Below are 27,121 nucleotides of genomic sequence, written 5' to 3'. Positions count from 1 at the left end.
CCGACATGCAAATTAATGGTACATTGGATTTTTTCACTACCCTGTTCTAAAAATTCCAAAGTGTATACATCTCTTATCTCAGAAAAATCAAGGGTCTGATCACGTGTGCACAAAATATGAGTACGGACACTGTCTCAAGCTACTTCCAAATTATATATATATATATATATATATATATATATATATATATATATATATATATATATATATATATATATATATATATATATATATATATACACACACATATGCATACATTATGTAGATAACCTATTGATAAATGTGTGTTTAATAAATCTAATGATGCTAATGGTTAGATATAGCTGCACAAATAGATCTATGCACAAAAGACTGATGTTAATGGAAATTTAAAACTTTATCACTTTGCTCACATATTTCATAAAGTTTGAAAAATAATTGCACCACCTTATCTCAAGATTTTTATATAAAATGACCAAAACAGTCAAGTTGTTTGCTCTTTAGCGGAAGGGGGAGTGCAATGTTTAATATTTGGATTTCATAAAAATGGCAATCACCTACCTAATGTATTTAATGCATGGGGGATCAGTTGCTTCAAATGAGCCCCTATTCCCTAAAGACAACATACAACACACACAATACCCCTCCCATAAAAGGGGATTGTACTTTTTCAAATAAGGGGTGATAGCAATAGCAATCACTTTTATACCAGGTGTCTCTTGCTGTGTGCTGAGCTTAATGAAGAATTCTAGCACCATAAAATAGGTGCAAAGGGGTAAGTGACTCCTGATCTAAAAGAGTTGAGGCCTGGATGTAGTGATCTGGATGTCCTTGTGTTACATTTTTTGATAGAATAGGTTGGTGCCTCCCACGTTTCTATGCAAAGTCTTAGAAAGAAAATAGACAACTATACATGGCAATATACTGTAAGACACAAATCTATTACCGTGGTTTGATTGCTCACTCACCAAGACAGCAGATAAAAAACAGTAAGTGAACCACTTATAGGAACACAATCGGCAGAACCTTTCATTACCTTCTCAGGCCCACACCTTCTGCAGCTCCCTGGGATGCTGGGAGCCTCCAATGATGATATCTGTAGTTTCCATCACAAGGAGCTGATACGTAGGACTTTCTTTCTGTGCTCAATATTAAAGGGACAGTAAAGTCCAATATAAACATTTGTTATTCAGAGTTTGCAATTTTTTTTTTAATATCTTTTATTTATAAACCAAGGAAAAACAGAGATATTACATATTGCATTTGTTATTTAGAACAAAAAGTTGCAAGAGATAAAGATATACTAACACACTTTAAGGCTTAATGGCCTTGCATAATTTATACAATAATATGCTAATTCTGCTTAGCATGTCAATCAAAAATTGTGTTTAACATTATTCAATAAGATAAGCAATATCTACTTCATTTGTCTCTGATAATGTCTTAGAGTTTTTCAAATTTTTTTTTTTCCCTCCCCCCCCCTGCCGATGGTATATTTGCGCCCCGCAGGGCTAGCTATCTTTCCTTGTCACCCATAACAAAACATTGATGAGTATTTATAATTTGCATACTCCGATCAATCTGTTCCAATAACAACAAAAAAGGGAAGAAAAAAAAAAAAAAAAGGGAAGAAAAACCCAATTGGACTGATTTCCCTTCCTCTCCTCAATCTCCCCATCTACCATACCCCCAGGAGAACTATCTCAGAATGTTTAAAGGGAAAAATTAAATAGTCAATTTCACTTTCCTGGAGTGATTTTATAAATAATGCCCATTTACTAAAGAACTTCCTTATGTCTGATTCCTTATCAATATCTGTGTTTTTTTGCTCTAATATACATTGTTTTTTTAAATAATTCCTAATTTCGGGAATTGTTGAAAGTGCTCTTGTTTTCCACTTTTTGCAAATCAGGTACCTAGTGGTTAGGATGGAAAGAATTATTATTTTATCATAATCATGATGAGAGTTTTCCATCTTTAAGCAAAAAATGATTTGATATAGTGATAGAGGAGGTATATTAGTTTTTAATATGGTCCTTAACCAGTATTCTAATCTATTCCAGAATCTTCTAATCTTGGGGCAAAACCAAAACATATGGGTCAGGTCTGCCGCCTGAAGGGAGCATTTAGGACACTTATTAAACTGCTGGTTGTGTATTCTAAAGCCTTTCTCTGGGGTAAAGTATGTCCTGTGAAGGAGCCTAGTATGGGCCTCCCGCCAGGTGGCAGATATCGTAGCGGCAGTTACTTTACTTATTGATAGTTGGATGGTTTTTGAGTCAATAACGGTCTGGGGTATTAATGAACACCATTTTGATGCCATGGTGTCTAGTAAAGTAGTACTTCTACTTGTATTAAGTATATTGTAGCATGGGGTAATAGACATATGGCCATTTTTTGTCAAATTTAACCAGTTTTCCAATTTACCTAGCGTCCAACGGTATCCTTGCTGTTTGATTAGTTCTGCAGTGAAATGTCTTATTTGCAAGAAGGAAAAGAAATCTCTGTTAGGAAGATTAAATTCTGTTTTAAGTTCCTCAAAGGATTTGATGCATTTCCTATCTTGGTCTAATAAGTAGATTATTTTGTTGAGTCCAGCATTATGCCACCTGTTAAAGATTATTGAGTTAATACCAGCTTGAAATTGTGGGTTCCCTATTATGGGGAGATGTTTCGAAACACTTCTGGATATTGTAAGAGATTTAGTTAATTTGCCCCAAGCCTTAATCGGGGTATATATTGTATTCAGCCCTTTAATCATTGCGGGCAATTCCCGTGTCAGAGAGTGGATCATAGCCACTGGAAGATAAGGTTTACAAATATTTAATTCTAACTCATTGTTTAGGATATAGTTTTTTGTATGTGTCCAGTCAGCTACTGTGCGTGCCAGAAAACTAAGATTGTAGAATTTAATATTCGGTAGTGCTAAGCCTCCAGACTCTTTGGGTATACTAAGCTTAGCAAGGGATATTTTAGATCTCTTACCCTGCCAAATAAATTGAGTGAGTGCAGCATTAGTAAAGCGGATGTCCTTTTCTAACAAGAGCAGTGGTACATTTTGAAGAATGTATAGAAGTTTAGGGAGGAGGATCATTTTAAATAGTTCTACCCGACCCGAGACTGATAAAGGCAAGTTCTGCCAAGACTTAAGTTTATCCTTGATAGAGATTAGTATAGGTGATATATTAAATTTATATAGGTCCCGTAAGTTAAGTGGAATATGAATCCCTAGATATTTAAAGGAATCCGTGACTACTCTAAATGGGATATCTAAGATGGAGCTATTGTTTTTCCTCAACCAGAGGATTTCAGACTTTGATTTGTTTACCTTATACCCGGAGAAGGAGCCAAAATGGTCAGTTATTTGAAGAAGTTTTGGGATATTTAAATTAGTGTTGGATATATAAATTAATAAGTCATCAGCATAAAGACCAATTTTTATCTGATAATCTCGGATCCTTATGCCCTCTAGAGAATCCCTGATCATGATAGCCAACGGTTCAATAGCTATGTCGAAAAGAAGCGGGGAAAGAGGGCAGCCCTGACGTGTTCCTTTTCCAGCCTAATTGGGGATGAAAGAGTGTCATTTATTATCAACCTTGTTTGGGATTGAGCCTGTAAGTTTCCTATGAACCTATGAAGATTACCAACTATCCCAAACTTTGTTAGAGCTGTCAGAGTATGATTAGAGATTACAGAGTCAAAGGCTTTCTCGGCATCAATTGACAAGATTGCTAAGTCAGGGAGGCCCTCTTCCCGCGCAACAGAGAGGGGGTGGTTCTGTATGTAATCCATTGTTACAAGTAGTTCTCTGATTTTTGCCGCCAAATTGCGTCCATTTAAAAAGCCAGCTTGATCTGTATGTATTACTTTTGCTAGGATGGGTTGTAACCTAGTTGCAAGAATGGAAGACATAATTTTGTAATCTGAGTTGAGTAGAGCAATTGGCCTATATGACTCTTTATGCCGGGGGTCCTTCCCCTCTTTTAGGATCAAAGTTGTATGTGATGCAGAGAAAGATGCTAAGACCGGGTTACCATCAACATAAATCTTGTTATATAAATTACTCAGATAAGGTGTTATTTCTGGTGACAGAATTTTGTAAAATTCATTTGGCAGTCCATCCGGACCTGGGGCTTTATTCTAAGAGAGTTGGAGAATTTCTTTCTCTATCTCTTCGCTTAGAATAGGGGAATTAAGATAAGCAATCTCTTCCGCTGTTACTGTTGGTGTAGTGATTTTGCTCCAAAAATCATCTGCCCTTTCCCCATCATAGCCTTTACAGGCATATAGATCTTGGTAATATTCTAGGAATATGTTGGAGATTTCGCTGGGGTCTGAGATTTGCTTCCCCTTATATTGAAGTACTTCAATAGCATGTTTCCTTCCTTCATTTTTAACTAATCTAGCTAATGTTTTCCCCGATTTGTTGCCAAATTTATACAATTTGGCTTGAAGTCTAAGTTCTTTGTATGTTTCCTGGGACAAGAAGAAGGAGTCTCTAGTGCTTTTGGCTCGAATATATTTTGCCCAGCTTAATGGGGTTTTTTCCAGCAGGTAGCGGTTATATGAATTAATCAATGTATTGTTGATTTCTTTTTCTCTCATCTTAAGCTTTTTAGTTAAAGTAGCAACATAAGTGGTAATTTCGCCTCTTAGTACAGCTTTAGCTGCTTCCCAAAATATATCTGGGCGCCCTTCGTAACTACTGTTATGGTTTACATAGTCATTAAATTTATTCCTAATCCGCTCCTTAAATTTAAAATCTGTTGCTAACTTATAGGGGAAAAAAAACGGGAGAATTTGGGTTTCGGGTGGCCCGGTTGAATTATAAGAGAGATAGGCCCATGATCGGACATAAAGATCGGCATAATGCCTGCAGTTAAGTTTGTCAAAGATAGACGTTCATCCGTTAAAAACAAATCGATCCTGGAGAGAGTTTTGTGGGCTTTGGAGAGACAAGTATAATCCTGTGTTTCGGGATTTTGAACTCTCCAAATATCCCGTAGAGCCAAGTTTTGTTTAATTTTGTTAAAAATTTTTGTATCTAAATTATCTTTCTTTTGTTTTATTTGTCTAGGATTCCTCCTGAGCCTATCTATCGGTGCTTGTGGTGACATGTTAAAGTCTCCCCCTAGGATTAAGTACCCTTCCGAAAATAATAAAAGTTTGGTTTGAATAGTATTCCAGAAGTTTGGGTCAGAAACATTGGGACCATATATATTACAAAGTGTATATGTCAATTGGGCTGCCTTAAATTTCACAATAACAAATCTTCCTTCCGGATCAGCCTCAGAGTTCAAAATTTCTACTTGAGATTTCTTCCCTATTAAAATAACCACACCTCTCTTTTTCCTAACGCTTGGTGCTATAATAGCTTCTTTAACCCATTGGGTTTTTAATTTTAGAGATTCTTCAAAATTTAAGTGCGTTTCTTGTATGAGGGCAATATCTACCTGGGATCTACGTAGATGAGTCAATATTGCTTTGCGTTTAATAGGGGTTGAAATGCCTCCCACATTCCAAGATATTATTTTTAGATTATTTAATTTCTGAGTCATCTACCTAAGGGGCGGAGAGAACGAGGGAGAGAAAGGGAAAGAAAAAAAAAAAAAAAAAAGGGGTAGTAATAAAGAAAAAATTATAGATATATATGACATAAGAAAATAGATTAAAAGTGTTATCAAAGATTCCCCCGTTTCCAGGGATTCCCCATTCCAGGGTCTTGTGAAATTTTTATGATATCTAATCATCATCTAATTAAGATTGTGAGTTCAGTGTTTCAAAAAAATTTGCAGCCTTTTGAGCATCCTCAAATAAATGTAATTTACCATTAGCTTCAACTCTAAGCTTATATGGATATATTAAAGTGGCACGGTATCCATTTTGTATAAGCTTTGTGCAAATTGGGGCCAGCTCTCTTCTTTTAGAGGCTGTGTGTGCCGAAAAATCTTGGAAAAGCATGATTCTAGCGTTGTCTATGAGGACTGGCTGTTTTTTGCGATAGGATTGCAATAGCATGTTTTTGTCCTGGAAATTGAGTAACCTCGCAATAACAGGTCTGGGGCGACTCTTATCCCTGCTATCTGAACGGAGAGGACCCACTCTGTGCGCTCTTTCCACTAGGATCGGATGATAGGCTGGAGGAATATTTAGCGCTTTAGTAAGTATGTCTGATATAAAATGACATAAGTCATCATATTGTTTATCCTCAGGGAGGCCAATTATGCGAATATTATTCCTTCTGGATCGATTTTCCAGATCCTCCAGTCTATCATGGATTCCCTGGAAGCTAGTCCCAGAAGTCTCAAGTTTGGAATTATGTATTGTTGTTAGGTCCTCCAAGTCTGACACTCGTTGCTCTACCTCCTGTAATCTATTGGAGAACTGTCTTATCTCCTGGGTTAACAGGGATATATCATGTTTAATTTCTGCCCTTAACGTGTCAAATGTAGGCGTGAGAGCTTCAGAGATGCTAGTAACTAGGCTTTGTAAATTAATGGATTCGGGTATACTTGCCATCTGGGTGGTAATTGACTCAGAGGGGGGATCTTGGGTATTTTTAGTCTTCCTGTCTCTATTTCTAGCCGCCATGTTTGGTGAGGGTGTCCTAGAGGTGCTAGCAAAGAATTTGTCCATGTGTTAAAAAAAAAAAAAAAAAAAAAAGGGAAAAACCCAGTGAAAAGTGGATGTGCACAGTGGGGGGTTCAATTCATGTGATATGGCAGAGTGACCATAAGTGTGTGTGAGAAGAAAAAAAAAGAAAAAAAAAATGAAAAAAAAATGGGTGCTGAGTGTGATTGTGATGCTTATAGAGGGAAAATTTAATATCTATTATAGCGTGTTAGGGGGGTGATTGTTTTGTGATAGTTGTGCTTATATTATGGACGTGAAAATGATTTTATTATTAAGATTATTAGGAAGAAGATGCGAGACAGGAAGGAGTGGAAACCAAAGTGGGGAAAAAAAAAAAAAAGAGAGAAAAAAATAAAAAAATTATTATAGCTGTTAGTTCCCCCTGTTGAATTAGTAGTGGATTATATTTAAATGTATACTATATGTCTATCAAACAGTCAATTTTTCTTTTTCAAGATTTTGTATGTGAGAGGTCACTGAGTCAAAGTATCCCTTCCTTCACTCTACTATTGTCAGCAAGTTTTTTACTGTGCTTATGTAATTTCCCACACAGAGGGTATATAAATTTTTAGACACACCTTTGGTTTTTGTAATCAGGATCAAGTTTGGTTATTTTTACACCAAAGATTGTCTAAAGCTATAGACCACCTGTGCCTATTAGCTCCAGCAATTTAATTTCAATATGATTTATCACTGTGCTCTGGAAGCATTTAATTGCAGGGGCTTCCTTAAGATAAATAAAACACAGTTTTGTATCAAACAGTGAATGTAGAAGGGTATTCCTTTTCCCTTTCCCTTCACCTTCTCACTCCAGTAAAGATCTCTGGGAGTTATAAGACCTTAAGGTGAAAGTTTTGGACTCAGCAAGGTCAAGCAAATACAATTAATTGGAGATACTTAGCTTACTTCATCTTAGTCAGATAATTTTTGTCTAAATCACAGGATTGTTTTGTGAAAAAAAAGAAAAAAAAAGAAGGAAAAAAAAAAAAACAACAAAAAAAACCACAGCAAGTTGATGGGTGATTAGATAAATAAAGTCATTAGTATCATACTGCTATCAATCAAATAAATTTAAATAATGAGCAGCTTTCTTCCCCTTTACTTTAAGAGGTTATTATGCAGCATTTAACTCTCTCCTTCCCCCTTCCTCTCCCTTCACCTCTTTTCCTCCCCCTTTCCTCCAAACGAGGAGAGAGAGGAAAAATTTTAGATAGGCAAAACCAAGCAAGCCCAAGTAGTTTAAACTACTTAGGCAGTCTCAATTAACTCGCAGTTTTGTTTAAAGGCTGGCTATTGTTAAGCATAAAGGTGCAAGATTTTTGATTCAGGTAAGTAACATTGATAAGACAGCAGATTCAGCAGTTATAAAATTAGAAACAATAGTGTCAGGATACTAATAGTCAATTAGTTTTAAATGGACAGTCCTTTTGTTCCTTTCCACTCCTCTCCCACCACAAACAAAAGAAGAACAATGGGGGGGTGAAAATTAATGATCCAGGATATGGTCAAAAATAGAAACAAGCCGAATCCACAAGAGAAGGGCCAGTGATGTGGTTTTGTGTCCCTTATTTTGAAGTCAGCCGCAATTATTTCAAGGGGGATTTAATCAAGCAGTAGATACCAGTTGTAAAATACTCTATCCCGGTACTCCTATCCCAGTTGACCCCCTGTGTATCTATACTCAGACACTGTTCCAAAAAAAAGGGTAGTAGGATATAATAAAGAAAGTTACAATTTTGAACGTTACCCGGTGTTGTCTGCAGTTGCAGGCTGGGATCCCTAAGGTTTTCCTTCCAAGGCAATCCCCCTCACGCAGCACCGGTGGGAGGGGGAGCACCTGTGTAGACGGGCCTCACCTGCGGGGAGTAGAAACGGTCGGTTGTCACAGGCCGGTGTCAGAGAGTGAGGAATTGGTGGCAGCCAGATCAAGCCAAGGAGATGAGGACAGCGGTCCGTGCCCCTCACGCAGCACCGGTGGGAGGGGACACCCGGACCGAGAACAGCAGGTTGCGCAGCCAACCAGCTCTCTCCAGCCTTCTCCTCAGGGCAACCCAGAAACAGCGAAGGACCAATCAGCAAAGGGAGACAGCCACCGCGGGAGGCCCAGCAGGGGAGCAGGATCCGGTCACAGGTGAGTCCACACCACAGCTGATGCAGGAAGACAGCGAGCGGGATCCCAGCCCAGCCCCCGCAACCACCGCCAAGCCAGCCAAGCGAAGGACTCCGTTCAGGTAGAACTTCTAGGTGTTAATTTGCGGTGTGGTATCTCCCATTTTTGTACAATTCAGAGACAGCAGGGTATGTCAGGATCCGGTAGACACAGAGGGGGGGAGAGTAATGTATCTTCCTTATTTGGAGACCGGGATAGAGAGGAAAAAAAGTAAGAAAGTAGGCGCAGATAGTCTCTCAGAGTCTGTTCAACAATTAACGGCAGGAACCCATAAATGCTGCAATTTGCAGTTTAGTGCATAGACAAGGCACAACCACGGTTCCGGGAGCGATGAACCAGCTATTTTTAGGCTGCCCTGGGGCTAAGGGTTTGGGCGCGAAAGTTTTGCCAATAGCCTAAGGTGGAGGTGATGCTTCAACAGGTGCAACAGGAGCCCTGCACCTGAGCTCCTCCCCCGGAAACTCCTCCAGAGTTTGCAATTTTAAACAACTTTCCAATTTTCTTCTATTATTAATCTTGCTTTGTTCTTTTTGGAGAACCTATGTAGGCTGATTGGAGCTTAGGAGTGTTCATGTGTATTTAGCATTCTATGGCAGCTGTGTCTTATACTATGCGTAACTTTGCTTTAAACATTGTTGCAAACACTGCTGCCAGATGGCTAAAAATATGTGCACGCTCCTGAGCTCACCCAGGATTACTCTTTAACACAGGAAACCAAGAGTACTTAGCAAAATTGATAATATGAGAAAATTGTATAGCTGTTAAAAATTACATGCTCCATAAAATCCATTTCATTTTGACTTTACTGTCCCTTTAAAGGAACATAAAACCCACAATTTTTCTTTCATGATTCAGATAGAGCATACAATTTTAAACAACTTTCCAATTTACTTCTATTATAAAATGTTTTTAATTTTCTTGTTATCCTTTGTTGAAAAGCAGGGATGTTAGCTTAGGAATGTGCACGTGTGCAGCACTATATTGCAGTTGTTTTGCAACTATGTTATACATTGGCAAGAGCACAAGATGGCAACACTATTCCCCGTCATGTAATGCTTCAGACATGTGCACGCTACCTACCTAGGTATCCCTTCAACAAAGAATAGAGATAATGAAGCAAATGTGATAAAATAAGTAAATTGGAAACTCTTTTTTTCAATTGTATTCTCTAACTGAATAATAAAATACTTTTTTTGTTTTATTTTCGTTTAAGGCATGGAAAAATGTAGTAATTTATCAGCTTTAATTGGTATAGCATCTGTTGTGGCTAGGCAGATAGAGAGGCAGGATGTTAATTAGTTCTGTGCATATGATTAAGTATCTGGCAATTATACAACTCAAACCGTACACATCAGTGCTTAAAGGGATACTAAAGACTTTGTAATTACATTTTTTTCCCTATTGTCTTGCAATAATTTAATATACTTGTTGATTGTTAACAATGGGTTTGTTTGCTGCAAATGTTTTTCAGGACTTGTTACTGAAGTAGACCCAGCTAAGCATTGTCATTTTGTTTGCAAGACGTCCCTTGCTTTTGCAGTTTATTAAATGATAATGTCTGCTGAGACCAGTTATGGACAGATACAGTATGTGGCAGGGTTCGGCTGACAGGTGCAATTCCAGGATTAATTTGCACATCGGTCATCTAAAAGGACTACATAAAAAATTAGTGTATTTAATTTAAATAGTTTGTGTTTTGTTATGGTGTATCAGGGCTGTATAAGCCTATTATTTTTGGTTATTAAAGTGAAAGCAAAACAATTAATATATTATATTTTTTTTTCCAGAAACACCTTAAAACTCCGGATATTGTCATTGGAGCTGACACTATTGTGGTAAGCTGCTTATAATATACGTTCATTTATCAGCAATTGTGACTGCTCATTTACAATGCTTTCTAATGCAAACATAAACTGCACCATGTGATAAAACATGTTATGTGTGAACTAGTATCCCTTGTTAACAAACATAGCTACTCAACCACAACATTTTTTAAAAGCTCCTAAACCAGTGATTGTTGGTTTCATGAGTTAGCTGCTTACAATCCCTTGTTAATAAATAAATAAATAAATAAATATATATATATTTCTAGTGGTCCACTAGTCCCGGATGAAAAATAGGAATTTTCTCAATCAAAGGTGAACTGTTTATTGACGTTTCAGGAACTACATATCCCCATTCTTTAGAATATACACACAATGTTACAGTGCAGCATAAATAGTGAAAAATAAACTAAACTCTCCATGTTTTGGCACCAAAAATCTCATAGTGCATCATTTCCTGCTGTACATCAAAACTGTTTTTTGTGACCTCATTTCCAGTGACTAACAAACATCGTCGAAGTCTGGAACATGGACATTACATCCGGTACAATTACACTTTAGATCCATAGTAAATCTAAGCATTTAAAATAACCAAATAACCAAAAGCATTGAATATACTTCATACTTTCTGTGTAAATAATTATAGCCATCATCAGCTCTCCGCTGTGCGACCACTGGGGACAGGAAGTATCAATCACGTCACCTCTGGTATACCTCTGGTCAAGTGTATTAAAACAAAAACTAGTCAACACATCTTAAAAATAATACAATGTGTGAGCATCTCTAAATGTAAATATATAAATAAAGGTACCTAAGTACCAATGAAACCCAAGTGTGAAAAGTGCATATTTGTATATAGTGCTGACTACTGAAAGCACAAAATTAAAAATCTTCTAATGTTTCATGTTGTTAATAGGCTATCAATAAATTTGCATCTTAAATCTGGACACCATTGATAGAGTCAATATTCCTAGAAAAATACTGTTGATTCCTATATGTGTGTGTGTGTATGTATGTGTATGTATGTATGTATATGTATATATATATATATATATATATATATATATATATATATAATGAATGTAACCCCACATGGATAGAGGACATCTAGTTAATGGATCAAGGTAATGTATTCCTAGGAAAGATAGTAGGACCTTAGAAGTCCTACCATTTGTCCCACAGGACCCATATTGTGGTAGCCTGGACACCCAGTGATATACAGGTGACCACTAGGGTCCAACACATCCTTCTGATAACCCAGTGATGTAGCCTAAATTAAATCCAGTCTAATAAAGACATTTGATGTCAGGCATCACCAGGGTCTATAGTGTCCAATCTGAAGATCAACTGATCTTCATCTTTATGAAGCAATTTATCACAATCTCCACCTCCTAGGAGACTTAGGGCCATGATGAATGATGATTGTTTTTAGCGATGATATTGAGCGTGCCATATCTGCACAATATCACACTACATGATGGTTGGATTTTCCAGTTTTTACGGCCTGTCTTTTTGCGATCCTATGATTAGCCATGCATTCTCTTAAAGTCCTAAGAGAGTCTTAATGGTGATTAAAGGAACATTGTACACTATAGTTTTCTCTGCATACATGTTTTGTAAATGATCCATTTATATAGTCCATCTGGGAGTGTTTTTGTAACAATGTATAGTTTTGCTTATTTTTTTTATAACATTGTGCTGATTTTCAGACTCGTAACCAAGCCACAAAGTATCAGATGTAGACCCAGGCCTACATATTCTTGCTGCTATTTTATGTGTACTCTGTCTTTTTGTATGCAGGGAAGGGGAGAGTGTCTGCTCTTTCTGCTTTTCAAGCCTCTTTCACTTTGTGTCCCAGCTTAATCTCATCAACAGTGCTAACTGGGAGCTTCTAAGTACGTTTTTAAAAGCTTTTATACTGGATTTTTAGAACCGTATGTGTGTATAGTCTTCTTTATATTAGTGTCTATTACATGCAGTTATATGAAAGTTGGTGTAAACTGTTCTTTTAAGTCATTGCTTGTAGTGCATCCCAGGCATTTAAAACAGCCCTTATTCCTCTTTGTGATGTCAACGCCCTCATAAAACTTAATGGGATCTGTTTTTAGTAATATGTCCCTCAAATTAGTATTCCTCTTTTATCCAATCATAAGGACATTATCTGTCATGAATGGTAATATCAGGTCTGTAGACAACAAATGACAATGTTTCTGACAAAATCCCCAAACTTAATAATAACCATAATCAGCTCTTTCTTTCTCCAACATAGGTGTGTCCGGTCCACGGCGTCATCCTTACTTGTGGGATATTCTCTTCCCCAACAGGAAATGGCAAAGAGCCCAGCAAAGCTGGTCACATGATCCCTCCTAGGCTCCGCCTACCCCAGTCATTCTCTTTGCCGTTGTACAGGCAACATCTCCACGGAGATGGCTTAGAGTTTTTTAGTGTTTAACTGTAGTTTTTATTATTCAATCAAGAGTTTGTTATTTTAAAATAGTGCTGGTATGTACTATTTACTCAGAAACAGAAAAGAGATGAAGATTTCTGTTTGTATGAGGAAAATGATTTTAGCACCGTAACTAAAATCCATGGCTGTTCCACACAGGACTTTTGAGAGCAATTAACTTCAGTTGGGGGAACAGTGTGCAGTCTCTTACTGCTTGAGGTATGACACATTCTAACAAGACGATGTAATGCTGGAAGCTGTCATTTTCCCTATGGGATCCGGTAAGCCATGTTTATTAAGATAGTAAATAAGGGCTTCACAAGGGCTTATTAAGACTGTAGACTTTTTCTGGGCTAAATCGATTCATTATTAACACATATTTAGCCTTGAGGAATCATTTATTCTGGGTATTTTGATATGATTATATCGGCAGGCACTGTTTTTGACACCTTATTCTTTAGGGGCTTTCCCTAATCATAGTCAGAGCCTCATTTTCGCGCCGGTATGGCGCACTTGTTTTTGAGGACAGCATGGCATGCAGCTGCATGTGTGTGGAGCTCTGATACATAGAAAAGTCTTTCTGAAGACATCATTTGGTATCGTATTCCCCTTTGGGCTTGGTTGGGTCTCAGCAAAGCAGATTCCAGGGACTGTAAAGGGGTTAAATATAAAAACGGCTCCGGTTCCGTTATTTTAAGGGTTAAAGCTTCCAAATTTGGTGTGCAATACTTTTAAGGCTTTAAGACACTGTGGTGAAATTTTGGTGAATTTTGAACAATTCCTTCATACTTTTTCGCAATTGCAGTAATAAAGTGTGTTTAGTTTAAAATTTAAAGTGACAGTAACGGTTTTATTTTAAAACGTTTTTTGTGCTTTGTTATCAAGTTTATGCCTGTTTAACATGTCTGAACTACCAGATAGATTGTGTTCTGACTGTGGGGAAACCAAGGTTCCTTCTCATTTAACTATATGTATTTTATGTCATAAAAAAATTTAGTAAAAATGATGCCCAAGATGATTCCTCAAGTGAGGGGAGTAAGCATGGTACTGCATCATCCCCTACTTCGTCTACACCAGTCTTGCCCATACAGGAGGCCCCTAGTACATCTAGTGCGCCAATACTCCTTACTATGCAACATTTAACGGCTGTAATGGATAATTCTATCAAAAACATTTTAGCCAATATGCCCACTTATCAGCGAAAGCGCGACTGCAAGAGCATGAGAACGCTGATGATATGGTTTCTGAAGGGCCCCTACACCAGTCTGAGGGGGCCAGGGAGGTTTTGTCTGAGGGAGAAATTTCAGATTCAGGAAACATTTCTCAACAAGCTGAACCTGATGTGATTAATTTTAAATTTAAGTTGGAACATCTCCGCGCTCTGCTTAAGGAGGTGTTATCCAATTTGGATGATTGTGATTATCTGGTCATTCCAGAACCACTATGTAAAATGGAAAAGTTCTTAGAGGCCCCGGGGCCCCCCGAAGCTTTTCCTATATCCAAGCGGGTGGCGTACATTGTTAGTAAAGAATGGGACAGGCCCGGTATACCTTTAGTACCTCCCCCCATATTTATAAAATTGTTTTCCTATAGTCGACCCCAGAAAGGACTGATGGCAGACAGTCCCCAAGGTCGAGGGGGCGGTTTCTACTCTACACAAGCGCGCCACTATACCCATAGAAGATAGTTGTGCTTTCCAAGATCCTATGGATAAAAAATTAGAAGGTCTGCTAAAGATGTTTGTTCAGCAAGGTTCCCTTCTACAACCAATTGCATGCATTGTCCCTGTCACTGCAGCCGCGTGTTTCTAGTTTGATGAGCTAGGAAAGGCGATTATTAGTAATTCTTCTTCTTATGAGGAGATTATGGACAGAATTCGTGCTCTTAAATTGGCTAGTTCTTTCACCCTAGACGCCACTTGCAATTGGCTAGGTTAGCGGCGAAAAAATTCTGGGTTTGCTATTGTGGCGCAGAGCGCTTTGGTTAAAATCTTGGGCAGCGGATGCGTCTTCCAAGAACAAATTGCTTGACATTCCTTTCAAGGGGAAAACACTCTTTGGCCCTGACTTGAAAGAGATTATCTCTGATATCACTGGGGGCAAGGGCCACGCCCTTCCTCAGGATAGGTCTTTTCAAGACCAAAAATAAACCTAAGTTTCGTCCCTTTCGCAGAAACGGATCAGCCCCAAGGGCTACGTCCTCTAAGCAGGAAGGTAATACTTCTCAAGCCAATCCAGCCTGGAGACCTATGCAAGGCTGGAACAAAGGAAAGCAGGCCAGGAAACCTGCCACTGCTACCAAGACAGCATGAAATGCGGGCCCCCGATCCGGGACCGGATCTGGTGGGGGGCAGACTCTCTCTCTTCGCTCAGGCTGGGGCAAGAGATGTTCTGGATCCTTGGGCGCTAGAAATAGTCTCCCAAGGTTATTCTCTGGAGTTCAAGGGGCTTCCTCCAAGGGGGAGGTTCCACAGGTCTCAGTTGTCTTCAGACCACATAAGAAGACAGGCATTCTTACATTGGGTAGAAGACCTGCTAAAAATGGGAGTGATTCATCCTGTTCCATTAGGAGAACAAGGGATGGGGTTCTACTCCAATCTGTTCATAGTTCCCAAAAAAGAGGGAACGTTCAGACCAATCTTAGATCTCAAGATCTTGAACAAGTTTCTCAAGGTTCCATCGTTCAAGATGGAAACCATTCGAACACTTCTTCCTTCCATCCAGGAAGGTCAATTCATGACCAAGGTGGATTTCAAGGATGCGTATCTACATATTCCTATCCACAAGGAACATCATCGGTTCCTAAGGTTTGCATTCCTGGACAAGCATTTCCAGTTCGTGGCGTTTTCTTTCGGATTAGCCACTGCTCCTAGGATTTTCTCATAGGTACTAGGGTCCCTTCTGGCGGTGCTAAGACCAAGGGGCATTGCTGTAGTACCTTACTTGGACGACATTCTGATTCGAGCGTCGTCCCTTCCTCAAGTAAAGGCTCACACGGACATTGTCCTGGCCTTTCTCAGATCTCACGGATGGAAAGTGAACGTGGAAAAGAGTTCTCTATCTCCGTCAACGAGGGTTCCCTTCTTGGGAACTATAATAGACTCCTTAGAAATGAGGATTTTTCTGACAGAAGCCAGAAAAACAAAACTTCTAGACTCTTGTCGGATACTTCATTCCGTTCCTCTTCCTTCCATAGCGCAGTGCATGGAAGTGATAGGTTTGATGGTAGCGGCAATGGACATAGTTCCTTTTGTGCGCATTCATCTAAGACCATTACAACTGTTCATGCTCAGTCAGTGGAATGGGGACTATTCAGACTTGTCTCCGAAGATACAAGTAAATCAGAGGACCAGAGACTCATTCCGTTGGTGGCTGTCCCTGGACAACCTGTCACAAGGGATGACCTTCCGCAGACCAGAGTGGGTCATTGTCACGACCGACGCCAGTCTGATGGGCTGGGGCGCGGTCTGGGGATCCCTGAAAGCTCAGGGTCTTTGGTCTCGGGTAGAATCTCTTCTACCGATAAATATTCTGGAACTGAGAGCGATATTCAATGCTCTCAAAGCTTGGCCTCAGCTAGCGAGGGCCAAGTTCATACATCAACCATCAGGGGGGAACAAGGAGTTCCCTAGCGATGGAAGAAGTGACCAAAATCATTCTATGGGCGGAGTCTCACTCCTGCCATCTGTCTGCTATCCACATCCCAGGAGTGGAAAATTGGGAAGCGGATTTTCTGAGTCGTCAGACATTGCATCCGGGGGAGTGGGAACTCCATCCGGAAATCTTTGCCCAAGTCACTCAACCGTGGGGCATTCCAGACATGGATCTGATGGCCTCTCGTAAGAACTTCAGAGTTCCTTACTACGGGTACAGATCCAGGGATCCCAAGGCGGCTCTAGTGGATGCACTAGTAGCACCTTGGACCTTCAAACTAGCTTATGTGTTCCCGCCGTTTCCTCTCATCCCCAGGCTGGTAGCCAGGATCAATCAGGAGAGGGCGTCGGTGATTTTGATAGCTCCTGCGTGGCCACGCAGGACTTGGTATGCAGATCTGGTGAATATGTCATCGGCTCCACCATGGAAGCTACCTTTGAGACGAGACCTTCTTGTTCTAGGTCCGTTCGACCCACTCCAGCTGACTGCTTGGAGATTGAACGCTTGATCTTATCAAAGCGAGGGTTCTCAGTTTCTGTTATTAATTCTCTTGTTCAGGCCTGAAAGCCTGTAACCAGAAAAATTACCACATAATTTGGTATATCTGTTGGTGTGAATCTGCAGGATTCCCTTGGGACAAGGTTAAGATTCCTAAGAGTCTATCCTTCCTTCGAGAAGGATTGGAAAAAGGATTATCTGCAAGTTCCTTGATGGGACAGATTTCTGCCTTGTCTGTGTTACTTCACAAAAAGCTGGCAGCTGTGCCAGATGTTCTAGCCTTTGTTCAGGCTCTGGTTAGAATCAAGCCTGTTTACAAAATTTTGACTCCTCCTTGGAGTCTCAACCTAGTTCTTTCAGTTCTTCAGGGGGTTCCGTTTGAACCCTTACATTCCGTTGATATTAAGTTATTATCTTGGAAAGTTTTGTTTTTGGTTGCAATTTCTTCTGCTAGAAGAGTTTCAGAATTATCTGCTCTGCAGTGTTCTTCTCCTTATCTGGTGTTCCATGCAGATAAGGTGGTTTTGCGTACTAAACCTGGTTTTCTTCCAAAAGTTGTTTCTAACAAAAACATTAACCAGGAGATAGTTGTGCCTTCTTTGTGTCCTAATCCAGTTTCAAAGAAGGAACGTTTGTTGCACAACTTGGATGTAGTTCGTGCTCTCAAATTTTACTTAGCAGCTACTAAGGATTTCAGACAAACTTTGTCTTTGTTTGTTGTTTATTCTGGTAAACGGAGAGGTCAAAAAGCAACTTCTACCTCTCTCTCCTTCTGGATTAAAAGCATTATCCGATTGGCTTATGTGACTGCCGGACGGCAGCCTCCTGAAAGAATCACAGCTCACTCCACTAGGGCTGTGGCTTCCACATGGGCCTTCAAGAACGAGGCTTCTGTTGATCAGATATGTAAGGCAGCGACTTGGTCTTCACTGCACACTTTTTCTAAATTTTACAAATTTGATACTTTTGCTTCTTCTGAGGCTATTTTTGGGAGAAAGGTTTTGCAAGCCGTGGTGCCTTCCATTTAGGTGACCTGATTTGCTCCCTCCCTTCATCCGTGTCCTAAAGCTTTGGTATTGGTTCCCACAAGTAAGGATGACGCCGTGGACCGGACACACCTATGTTGGAGAAAACAGAATTTATGTTTACCTGATAAATTACTTTCTCCAACGGTGTGTCCGGTCCACGGCCCGCCCTGGTTTTTTTAATCAGGTCTGATAATTTATTTTCTTTAACTACAGTCACCACGGTAACATATGGTTTCTCCTATGCAAATATTCCTCCTTAACGTCGGTCGAATGACTGGGGTAGGCGGAGCCTAGGAGGGATCATGTGACCAGCTTTGCTGGGCTCTTTGCCATTTCCTGTTGGGGAAGAGAATATCCCACAAGTAAGGATGACGCCGTGGACCGGACACACCGTTGGAGAAAGTAATTTATCAGGTAAACATAAATTCTGTTTTCCTTTCCTTACCCTTTCTTTCTTTGTTTCTTTCCTTTTCTTTTCTTTTTTTTCTTTTCTTTCTTTCTTTCTTTCTTTCTTTCTTTCTTTCCTTTCTTTTCTCTTCTTTTCTTTCTTTCTTTCCTTTCTTTTCTCTTCTTTTCTTTCTTTCTTTCCTTTCTTTTCTCTTCTTTTCTTTCTTTCTTTCCTTTCTTTTCTCTTCTTTCCTTTCTTTTCTTTCCTTTCTTTTCTTTCCTTTCTTTCTTTCTTTCTTTCTTTCTTTCTTTCTTTCTTTCTTTCTTTCTTTCTTTCTTTCTTTCTTTCTTTCCTTTCTTTCCTTTCTTTTCTTTCTTTTCTTTCTTTTCTTTCTTTTCTTTCTTTTCTTTCTTTTCTTTCCTTTCTTTCCTTTCTTTCCTTTCTTTTCTTTCTTTTCTTTCTTTTCTTTCTTTTCTTTCCTTTCTTTTCTTTTCTTTCTTTTCTTTCCTTTCTTTTCTTTTCTTTCTTTTCTTTCCTTTCTTTCTTTCCTTTCCTTTTTTTCTTTTCTTTTCTTTCCTTTCTTTCTTTTCTTTCCTTTCTTTTCTTTCTTTTCTTTCCTTTCTTTTCTTTCTTTCCTTTCTTTCCTTTCTTTTCTTTCTTTTCTTTCCTTTCTTTCCTTTCTTTTCTTTCTTTCTTTCCTTTCCTTTTTTTCTTTTCTTTCCTTTCTTTCTTTTCTTTCCTTTCTTTTCTTTTCTTTCTTTTCTTTCTTTTCTTTCCTTTCTTTCTTTCCTTTCTTTTCTTTCTTTTCTTTCCTTTCTTTCTTTTCTTTCCTTTCTTTCCTTTCTTTCCTTTCTTTCCTTTCTTTCCTTTCTTTCCTTTCTTTCTTTTCTTTTCTTTCCTTTCTTTCCTTTCTTTTCTTTTCTTTCCTTTCTTTCCTTTCCTTTCTTTTCTTTTCTTTCCTTTCCTTTCTTTCTTTTCTTTCCTTTCTTTCCTTTCTTTCCTTTCTTTCCTTTCTTTCCTTTCTTTCCTTTCTTTCTTTTCTTTTCTTTCCTTTCTTTCCTTTCTTTTCTTTTCTTTCCTTTCTTTCCTTTCTTTCCTTTCTTTCCTTTCTTTTCTTTCTTTTCTTTCTTTCCTTTCTTTCTTTTCCTTTCTTTCTTTTCTTTCCTTTCTTTCCTTTCTTTCCTTTCTTTTCTTTTCTTTCCTTTCTTTCCTTTCTTTCTTTCCTTTCTTTCTTTTCTTTCTTTTCTTTCTTTCCTTTCTTTCCTTTCTTTCCTTTCTTTCCTTTCTTTCCTTTCTTTCCTTTCTTTCCTTTCTTTTCTTTCTTTTCTTTCCTTTCTTTCCTTTCCTTTCCTTTCTTTCCTTTCCTTTCCTTTTCCTTTCCTTTCCTTTCCTTAAGATTTCTGCTGAGAGGAAAATGATTTTAGCATGTTGTAACTAAAATCCACTGCTGTTCCCACACAGGACTGAGGAGTACCAGAAAACTTCAGTTGGGGGGGAACAGTTTGCAGGCTTGACTGCAATGAGGTATGTTTAGTCATTTATTTCTAGACAAGACTGAGATAATGCTAGAAGACTGACAAGATCCCCATGTGGGGAGGGTAAGCTATGTTCTGAGACTTAGTAAAGAATTGAATGCTTACATAACAGGGCTAATTAGGCTGGTTGACACTAATTCAGGGCAATCGATTATTTGTTTTAAGAAATCTTCACTTGCTAAATGCACAACCATACCAATTGAAGACAGTTGTGCTTTTAAAGATCCTATGGATAAAAAGTTAGGTTTACTTAAAAAAAAATTTGTTCAACAAGGTTTTCTTCTCCAACCTATTGCCTGCATTATTCCTGTAACTACTGCAGCGGCTTTCTGGTTTGAGGCGCTGGAAGAGTCGCTCCAGACGGAGACCTCATATGACGAAATTATGGATAGAATTAAGGCTCTAAAGCTAGCTAATACTTTTATCACAGATGCCGCTTTGCAATTAGCTAAGTTAGCGGCAAAGAATTCAGGTTTCGCCATTATGGCGTGCAGAGCGATTTGGCTCAAGTCATGGTCGACCGATATGTCGTCAAAATCCAAATTATTAAATATCCCTTTCAAAGGAAAGACCCTTTTCGGGCCAGAATTGAAAGAGATTATTTCAGAAATCACCGGGGAAAAGGGCCATGCTCTCCCTCAGGACAAGCCCTTTAAGGCTAAAAACAAAGCTAATTTTTGTTCCTTTCGTAATTTCAGGAGCGGTCCCGTTTCAGCCTCTACAGCTGCAAAGCAAGATGGTAACGCTTCACAGCCCAAGGCAACCTCAAAGCCTTACCAGGGCTGGAACAAGGGTAAACAGGCCAAAAAGCCTGCAGCTGCTACCAAGACAGCATGAAGGGGTAGCCCCCGATCCGGGACCGGATCTAGTAGGGGGCAGACTTTCTCTCTTCGCTCAGGCCTGGGAAAGAGATGTTCATGATCCCTGGGCATTAGAGATTGTTACCCAGGGATATCTTCTAGAATTCAAGGACTCCCCTCCAAGGGGAAGGTTCCACATTTCTCGTCTGTCTACAGACCAGACAAAGAAAGAGGCGTTCTTACGCTGTGTAGAAGATCTACATACGATGGGAGTGATATACCCAGTAACAATTGCAGAACAAGGACTGGCTTTTTACTCAAACCTGTTTGTGGTTCCCAAAAAAGAAGGAACTTTCAGACCAATCCTGGATCTAAAAATTCTAAACAGATTCCTCAGAGTCCCATCATTCAAGATGGAGACCATTCAGACAATCTTACCTATGATCCAGGAAGGTCAATATATGACTACCGTGGATCTAAAGGATGCGTACCTGCATATCCCTATCCACAAAGATCATCATCATCATCAGTTCCTCAGGTTCGCTTTCCTAGACAAGCATTACTAGTTTGTGGCTCTTCCATTCGGTTTAGCCACTGCTCCCAGAATTTTCACAAAAGGTGCTAGGGTCCCTTCTGGCGGTTCTAAGACCGCGGGGCATAGCAGTGGCGCCTTATTTGGACGACATCTTAATTCAGGCGCCGTCCTTTCACAGAGCCAAGGCTCACACGGAGATTGTATTGGCCTTTCTCAGGTCTCACCGGTGGAAGGTGAACATCAAAAAGAGTTCTCTGTCCCCACTCACAAGGGTTCCCTTCCTAGGAACACTAATAGATTCGGTAGAAATGAAAATATTTCTGACGGAGGTCAGAAAGTTGAAACTTTTAACTACTTGCCGAGTTCTTCATTCCATTCCTCGGCCATCTGTGGCTCAGTGTATGGAGGCAATCGGATTAATGGTAGTTGCAATGGACATAGTCCCTTTCGCTCGGATACATCTCAGACCACTGCAACTATGCATGCGCAATCAGTGGAATGGGGATTATGCAGATTTGTCTCCTCAAATACAGTTGGACCAGGAAACCAGAGTTTCTCTTCTCTGCTGGTTGTCTCAGGATCACCTGTCTCAGGGAATATGTTTCCGCACACCAGAGTGGATCATTGTAATGACCAACGCCAGTCTGTTAGGCTGGGGTGCGGTCTGGGACTCCCTGAAAGCTCAAGGCTTATGGTCTCAGGAAGAATCTCTTCTCCTGATAAACATTCTGGAACTGAGGGCGATTTTCAACGCGCTTCAGGCATGGCCTCAACTAGCTGCGGCCAAATTCATCAGATTTCAGTCGGACAACATCACGACTGTAGCTTACATTAATCATCAGGAGGGAACAAAGAGTTCCCTAGCGATGAAGGAAGTAACCAAAATAATCAGGTGGGCGGAGGACCACTCCTGCCATCTCTCAGCAATTCACATCCCAGGAGTAGACAAAAGGGAGGCGGATTTTCTGAGTCGTCAGACTTTTCACCCAGGGGAGTCGGAACTCCACCTGGAGGTATTTGCCCAGCTGACTCAGCTATGGGGCATTCCAGAGTTGGATCTGATGGCGTCCCGTCAGAACACCAAGCTTCCTCTCTACGGATCCAGGTCCCTGGACCCCAAGGCGGCATTGATAGATGCTCTAGCAGCGCCTTGGTCCTTCAATCTGTCTTATGTTTTCCCACCGTTTCCTCTTCTCCCTCGTCTGATCCTCAGAATCAAGCAGGAGAATGCTTCAGTGATTTTGATAGCGCCTGCGTGGCCACACAGCACTTGGTATGCAGACCTAGTGGACATGTCATCTGCCCCACTATGGACACTGCCAATGAGGCAGGATCTTCTAATACAGGGTCCGTTCAAGCATCCAAATCTAGTTTCTCTACGTCTGACTGCTTGGAGATTGAACGCTTAATTCTATTAAAGCGTGGTTTCTCTGAGTCAGTTATAGATACTCTGATTCAGGCTAGAAAGCCTGTCACCAGGAAAATCTACCATAAGATATGGCGGAAATATCTTTGTTGGTGTGAATCCAAGGGTTACTCATGGAGTAAGATTAGGATTCCCAGGATATTGTCCTTTCTCCAAGACGGATTGGAGAAAGGATTGTCTGCTAGTTCTTTAGAGGGACAGATATCTGCTCTGTCTATCCTTTTATACAAGCGTCTGGCAGAGGTACCAGACGTTCAAGAGTTTGCACAGGCTTTGGTCAGAATCAAGCCTGTCTATAAACCTGTGGCTCTGCCATGGAGTCTAAATCTAGTTCTTTCAGTTCTTCAAGGGGTTCCGTTTGAACCTTTACATTCCATAGATATTAAGTTGTTATCTTGGAAAGTTTTGTTTTTGGTAGCTATCTCTTCTGCTCGAAGAGTCTCAGAATTATCTGCCTTACAGTGTGATTCACCTTACCTGGTGTTCCATGCAGATAAGGTAGTTTTGCGTACTAAACCTGGTTTTCTTCCTAAAGTGGTTTCTAACAAGAATATTAACCAGGAAATTGTTGTTCCTTCTCTGTGTCCCAATCCTTCTTCGAAGAAGGAACGTCTGTTGCACAATCTTGATGTAGTTCATGCTCTAAAGTTCTATTTGCAAGCAACTAAGGATTTCAGACAAACATCTTCCTTGTTTGTTATCTATTCTGGTAAGAGGAGAGGTCAGAAAGCGACTGCTACCTCTTTCCTTTTGGCTGAAAAGCATCATCCGTTTGGCCTATGAGACTGCTGGCCAGCAGCCTCCTGAAAGAATTACTGCTCATTCTACCAGAGCAGTGGCTTCCACATGGGCTTTCAAGAATGAGGCTTCTGTTGAACAGATTTGTAAGGCAGCGACTTGGTCTTCACTGCATACTTTTGCCAAATTTTACAAATTTGACGGGGGCTATTTTTGGGAGAAAGGTTTTACAAGCAGTGGTGCCTTCCTTTTTAAGGTACCTGTCTTGTTCCCTCCCTTCATCCGCGTCCTAAAGCTTTAGTATTGGTATCCCACAAGTAAAGGATGAATCCGTGGACTGGATACACCTTGCATGAGAAAACAGAATTTATGCTTACCTGATAAATTACTTTCTCTTGCGGTGTATCCAGTCCACGGCCTGCCCTGGCAATTAAGTCAGGTAAATTTTTTTGGTTTAAACTACAGTCACCACTGCACCCTATGGTTTCTTCTTTTTCTTTTTAACCTTTGGTCGAATGACTGGGGGGTGGAGCTAGAGGGGGAGCTATATGGACAGCTCTGCTGTGTGCTCTCTTTGCCACTTCCTGTAGGGAATGAGAATATCCCACAAATAAAGGATGAATCTGTGGACTGGATACACCGCAAGAGAAAGTAATTTATCAGATAAGGATACATTCTGTTTTTTCTCAGGGAGAAATCGTTAGTCAGAACTTCCCATGAGGAGTGGAGACATACTATTTTCTGCCCTGATGTTGATGATCTTAGCAAACAGTATCTAAGATCCTGCTAGTTTCCACAGAGCAGTTGAAGGTAGTGTAAAGAAATATCTTCAGTGTGGAGAACCGTGTCATGCTACAAGCAGCATTGAGGTATGTTCAGGCATTTGTTTCTGGGGAGACTTGATACATCAGCACTAGCTGACATTATTCCCTATATCTGTGTGGGCTGACGCTAGGAGATGCGGTTTGCTGCCTAAGGGCTGTTGTTATTATATAACTATAACTGGCCTGAGAGAGTGCAGTTTTCAATGATGTTGCGCTTTATTATTGAAGTGTGTGTATAGAGGGGCACATGGTTTCTTTCATGTAATTGGCAAGAGTCCATGAGCTAGTGACGTATGGGATATACATTCCTACCAGGAGGGGCAAAGTTTCCCAAACCTCAAAATGCCTATAAATACACCACTCACCACACCCACAATTCAGTTTTACAAACTTTGCCTCCCATGAAGGTGGTGAAGTAATTTTGTGCTAGATTTCTACGTTGATATGTGCTTCGCAGCAGGCTGAAGCCCAGTGAATTTCAGAGGGATGTGAAGAGAGTATTGCCTATTTGAATACCATGGTATTCCTCTAGGTGATCTATTTCATAGGTTCTCTGTTATCGGTCGTAGAGATTTCTTCTCCTACCTCCCTTTTCAGATCGACAATATACTCTTATATACCATTACCTCTACTGATTCTCGTTTCAGTACTGGTTTGGCTATCTGCTATATGTAGATGAGTGTCTTAGGGTAAGTAAGTCTTATTTCTATTCATGACAATCAAAGCTATGGTTGGGCACTTTATATGTAAAGTTCTAAATATATGTGTTACAACTTATATTTGCCACGATTCAGGATAATCAGTATTCCTTCTTTTAGACTGCCAGTTTCATTTTTTTGGGAAAATGCATATGAATTATATTTTTTCTTACCTTAAAAATTTTCAGTATTCAATTGACTTTTTTTCAAAATTGCGGGCTGTTAGGCTCGCGGGTGCAGAAAATGCTTCTATTTATTGCGTCTTTCTTGGCGCGAGACTTTTTTTTCACGTGATTGCGTCATTTTTGACGTATGTGTGTTGCGGACGTTTTTTGGCGCCAAAAAGATGGGTGTCATTCTTGGCGCCAAAATATGTGGGCGTTATACTTGGCGCCAGTTTTTTTCACATTATTTCAGTCTCACTTTTTAGTTGCTTCTGGTTTTCTAGAGGCTTGTTTTATTTTGCATTTTTTCCCATTCCTGAAACTGCCATTTAAGGAATTTGATAATTTTGCTTTATATGTTGTTTTTTCTATTACATATTGCAAGATGTCACTACCTGACCCTGGATCAGAATCTACTTCTGGAAAGACGCTGCCTGATGTCGGTTCTACCAAAGCTAAGTGCATTTGTTGTAAACTTTTGGTAACTCTTCCTCCGGCTGTAGTTTGTGTTAGTTGTCATGATAAACTATCAAACGCAGATAGTATTTCCATTAGTAATAATCCATTACCTGTTGTTCCTTCAACATCTAATGTTCAGGATGTTCCTGTTAATGTAAAAGAATTTGTTTCTAATTCTATTCTGAAGGCTCTGTCTGTTATTCCTCCTCCTAGTATACGTAAGAGGTCTTTTAAAACTTCTCATATTTCAGATGAATTTTTAAATGACCGCCATAATTCTGACTTATCTATTTCTGATGAGGATCTATCTGGTTCAGAAGATTCTGCCTCAGATATTGACACTGATAAATCTTCATATTTGTTTAAGATGGAGTTTATTCGTTCTTTACTTATAGAAGTGTTGATTGCATTAGATATGGAGGAGTCTAGTCCTCTTGATATTAAAACTAATAAACGTTTAAATTCAGTTTTTAAACCTCATGTAGTTATTCCAGAAGTTTTTCCAGTTCCTGATGCTATTTCAGAAGTAATTTCTAGGGAATGGAATAGTCTGGGTACTTCATTTACTCCTTCTCCAAGGTTTAAGAAATTGTACCCTTTGACATCTGATAGATTGGAGTTTTGGGAGAAAATCCCCAAAGTTGATGGGGCTATCTCTACTTTTGCTAAACGTACTACTATTCCTACGGCAGATAGTACTTCGTTTAAAGCTCCTTTGGATAGGAAGCTTGAATCCTTTCTAAGGAAGGCTTATTTATGTTCAGGTAATCTTCTTAGACCTGCTATTTCTTTGGCTGATGTTGCTGCAGCTTCCACTTTCTAGTTGGAGGCTTTAGCGCAACAAGTGTCAGACCATAATGCTTATAGCATTGTTAAACTTCTTCAACATGCTAATAACTTTGTTTGTGATGCCATTTTCGATATCATTAGAATTGATGTCAGGTATATGTCTTTAGCTATTTTAGCCAGAAGAGCTTTATGGCTTAAGTCTTGGAATGCAGATATGACTTCTAAGTCAACGTTGCTTTCTCTTTCTTTCCAAGGTAATAAATTATTTGGTTCTCAGTTAGATTCAATAATTTCAACTGTTACTGGGGGGAAGGGAGCCTTTTTGCCTCAGGATAAAAAATCTAAAGGTAAATATAGGGCTGCTAATCGTTTTCGTTCCTTTCGTCAGAATAAGGAACAAAAGCCTGACCCTTCCCCTAAAGGAACAGTTTCCGTTTGGAAACCTTCTCCAGTCTGGAATAAATCCAAGCCTTTTAGAAAGTCAAAACCAGCTCCCAAATCTGCATGAAGGTGCGGCCCTAATTCCAGCACA

The 27,121-nt window shown here is 39.6% G+C and overlaps 1 protein-coding gene across 2 annotated transcripts in view; it reads left to right on the top strand.

The window, feature by feature from the left end:
* The window catches only part of ASMTL (acetylserotonin O-methyltransferase like), a 365,075-nt gene that overhangs the window by 53,880 nt on the left and 284,074 nt on the right, over positions 1-27,121 (top strand). For both annotated transcript variants that reach the window (XM_053706428.1, XM_053706427.1), the window contains exon 4: positions 10,573-10,620. In XM_053706428.1, coding sequence (XP_053562403.1) covers positions 10,573-10,620 — 48 coding nt within the window. The remainder of the gene's footprint in view (positions 1-10,572; positions 10,621-27,121) is intronic.

Source organism: Bombina bombina, chromosome 3 (genome assembly GCF_027579735.1).
Source record: "Bombina bombina isolate aBomBom1 chromosome 3, aBomBom1.pri, whole genome shotgun sequence".
In the NCBI taxonomy this organism is placed as follows: domain Eukaryota; kingdom Metazoa; phylum Chordata; class Amphibia; order Anura; family Bombinatoridae; genus Bombina; species Bombina bombina.
This window is presented reverse-complemented; position numbering and strand designations above follow the sequence as displayed.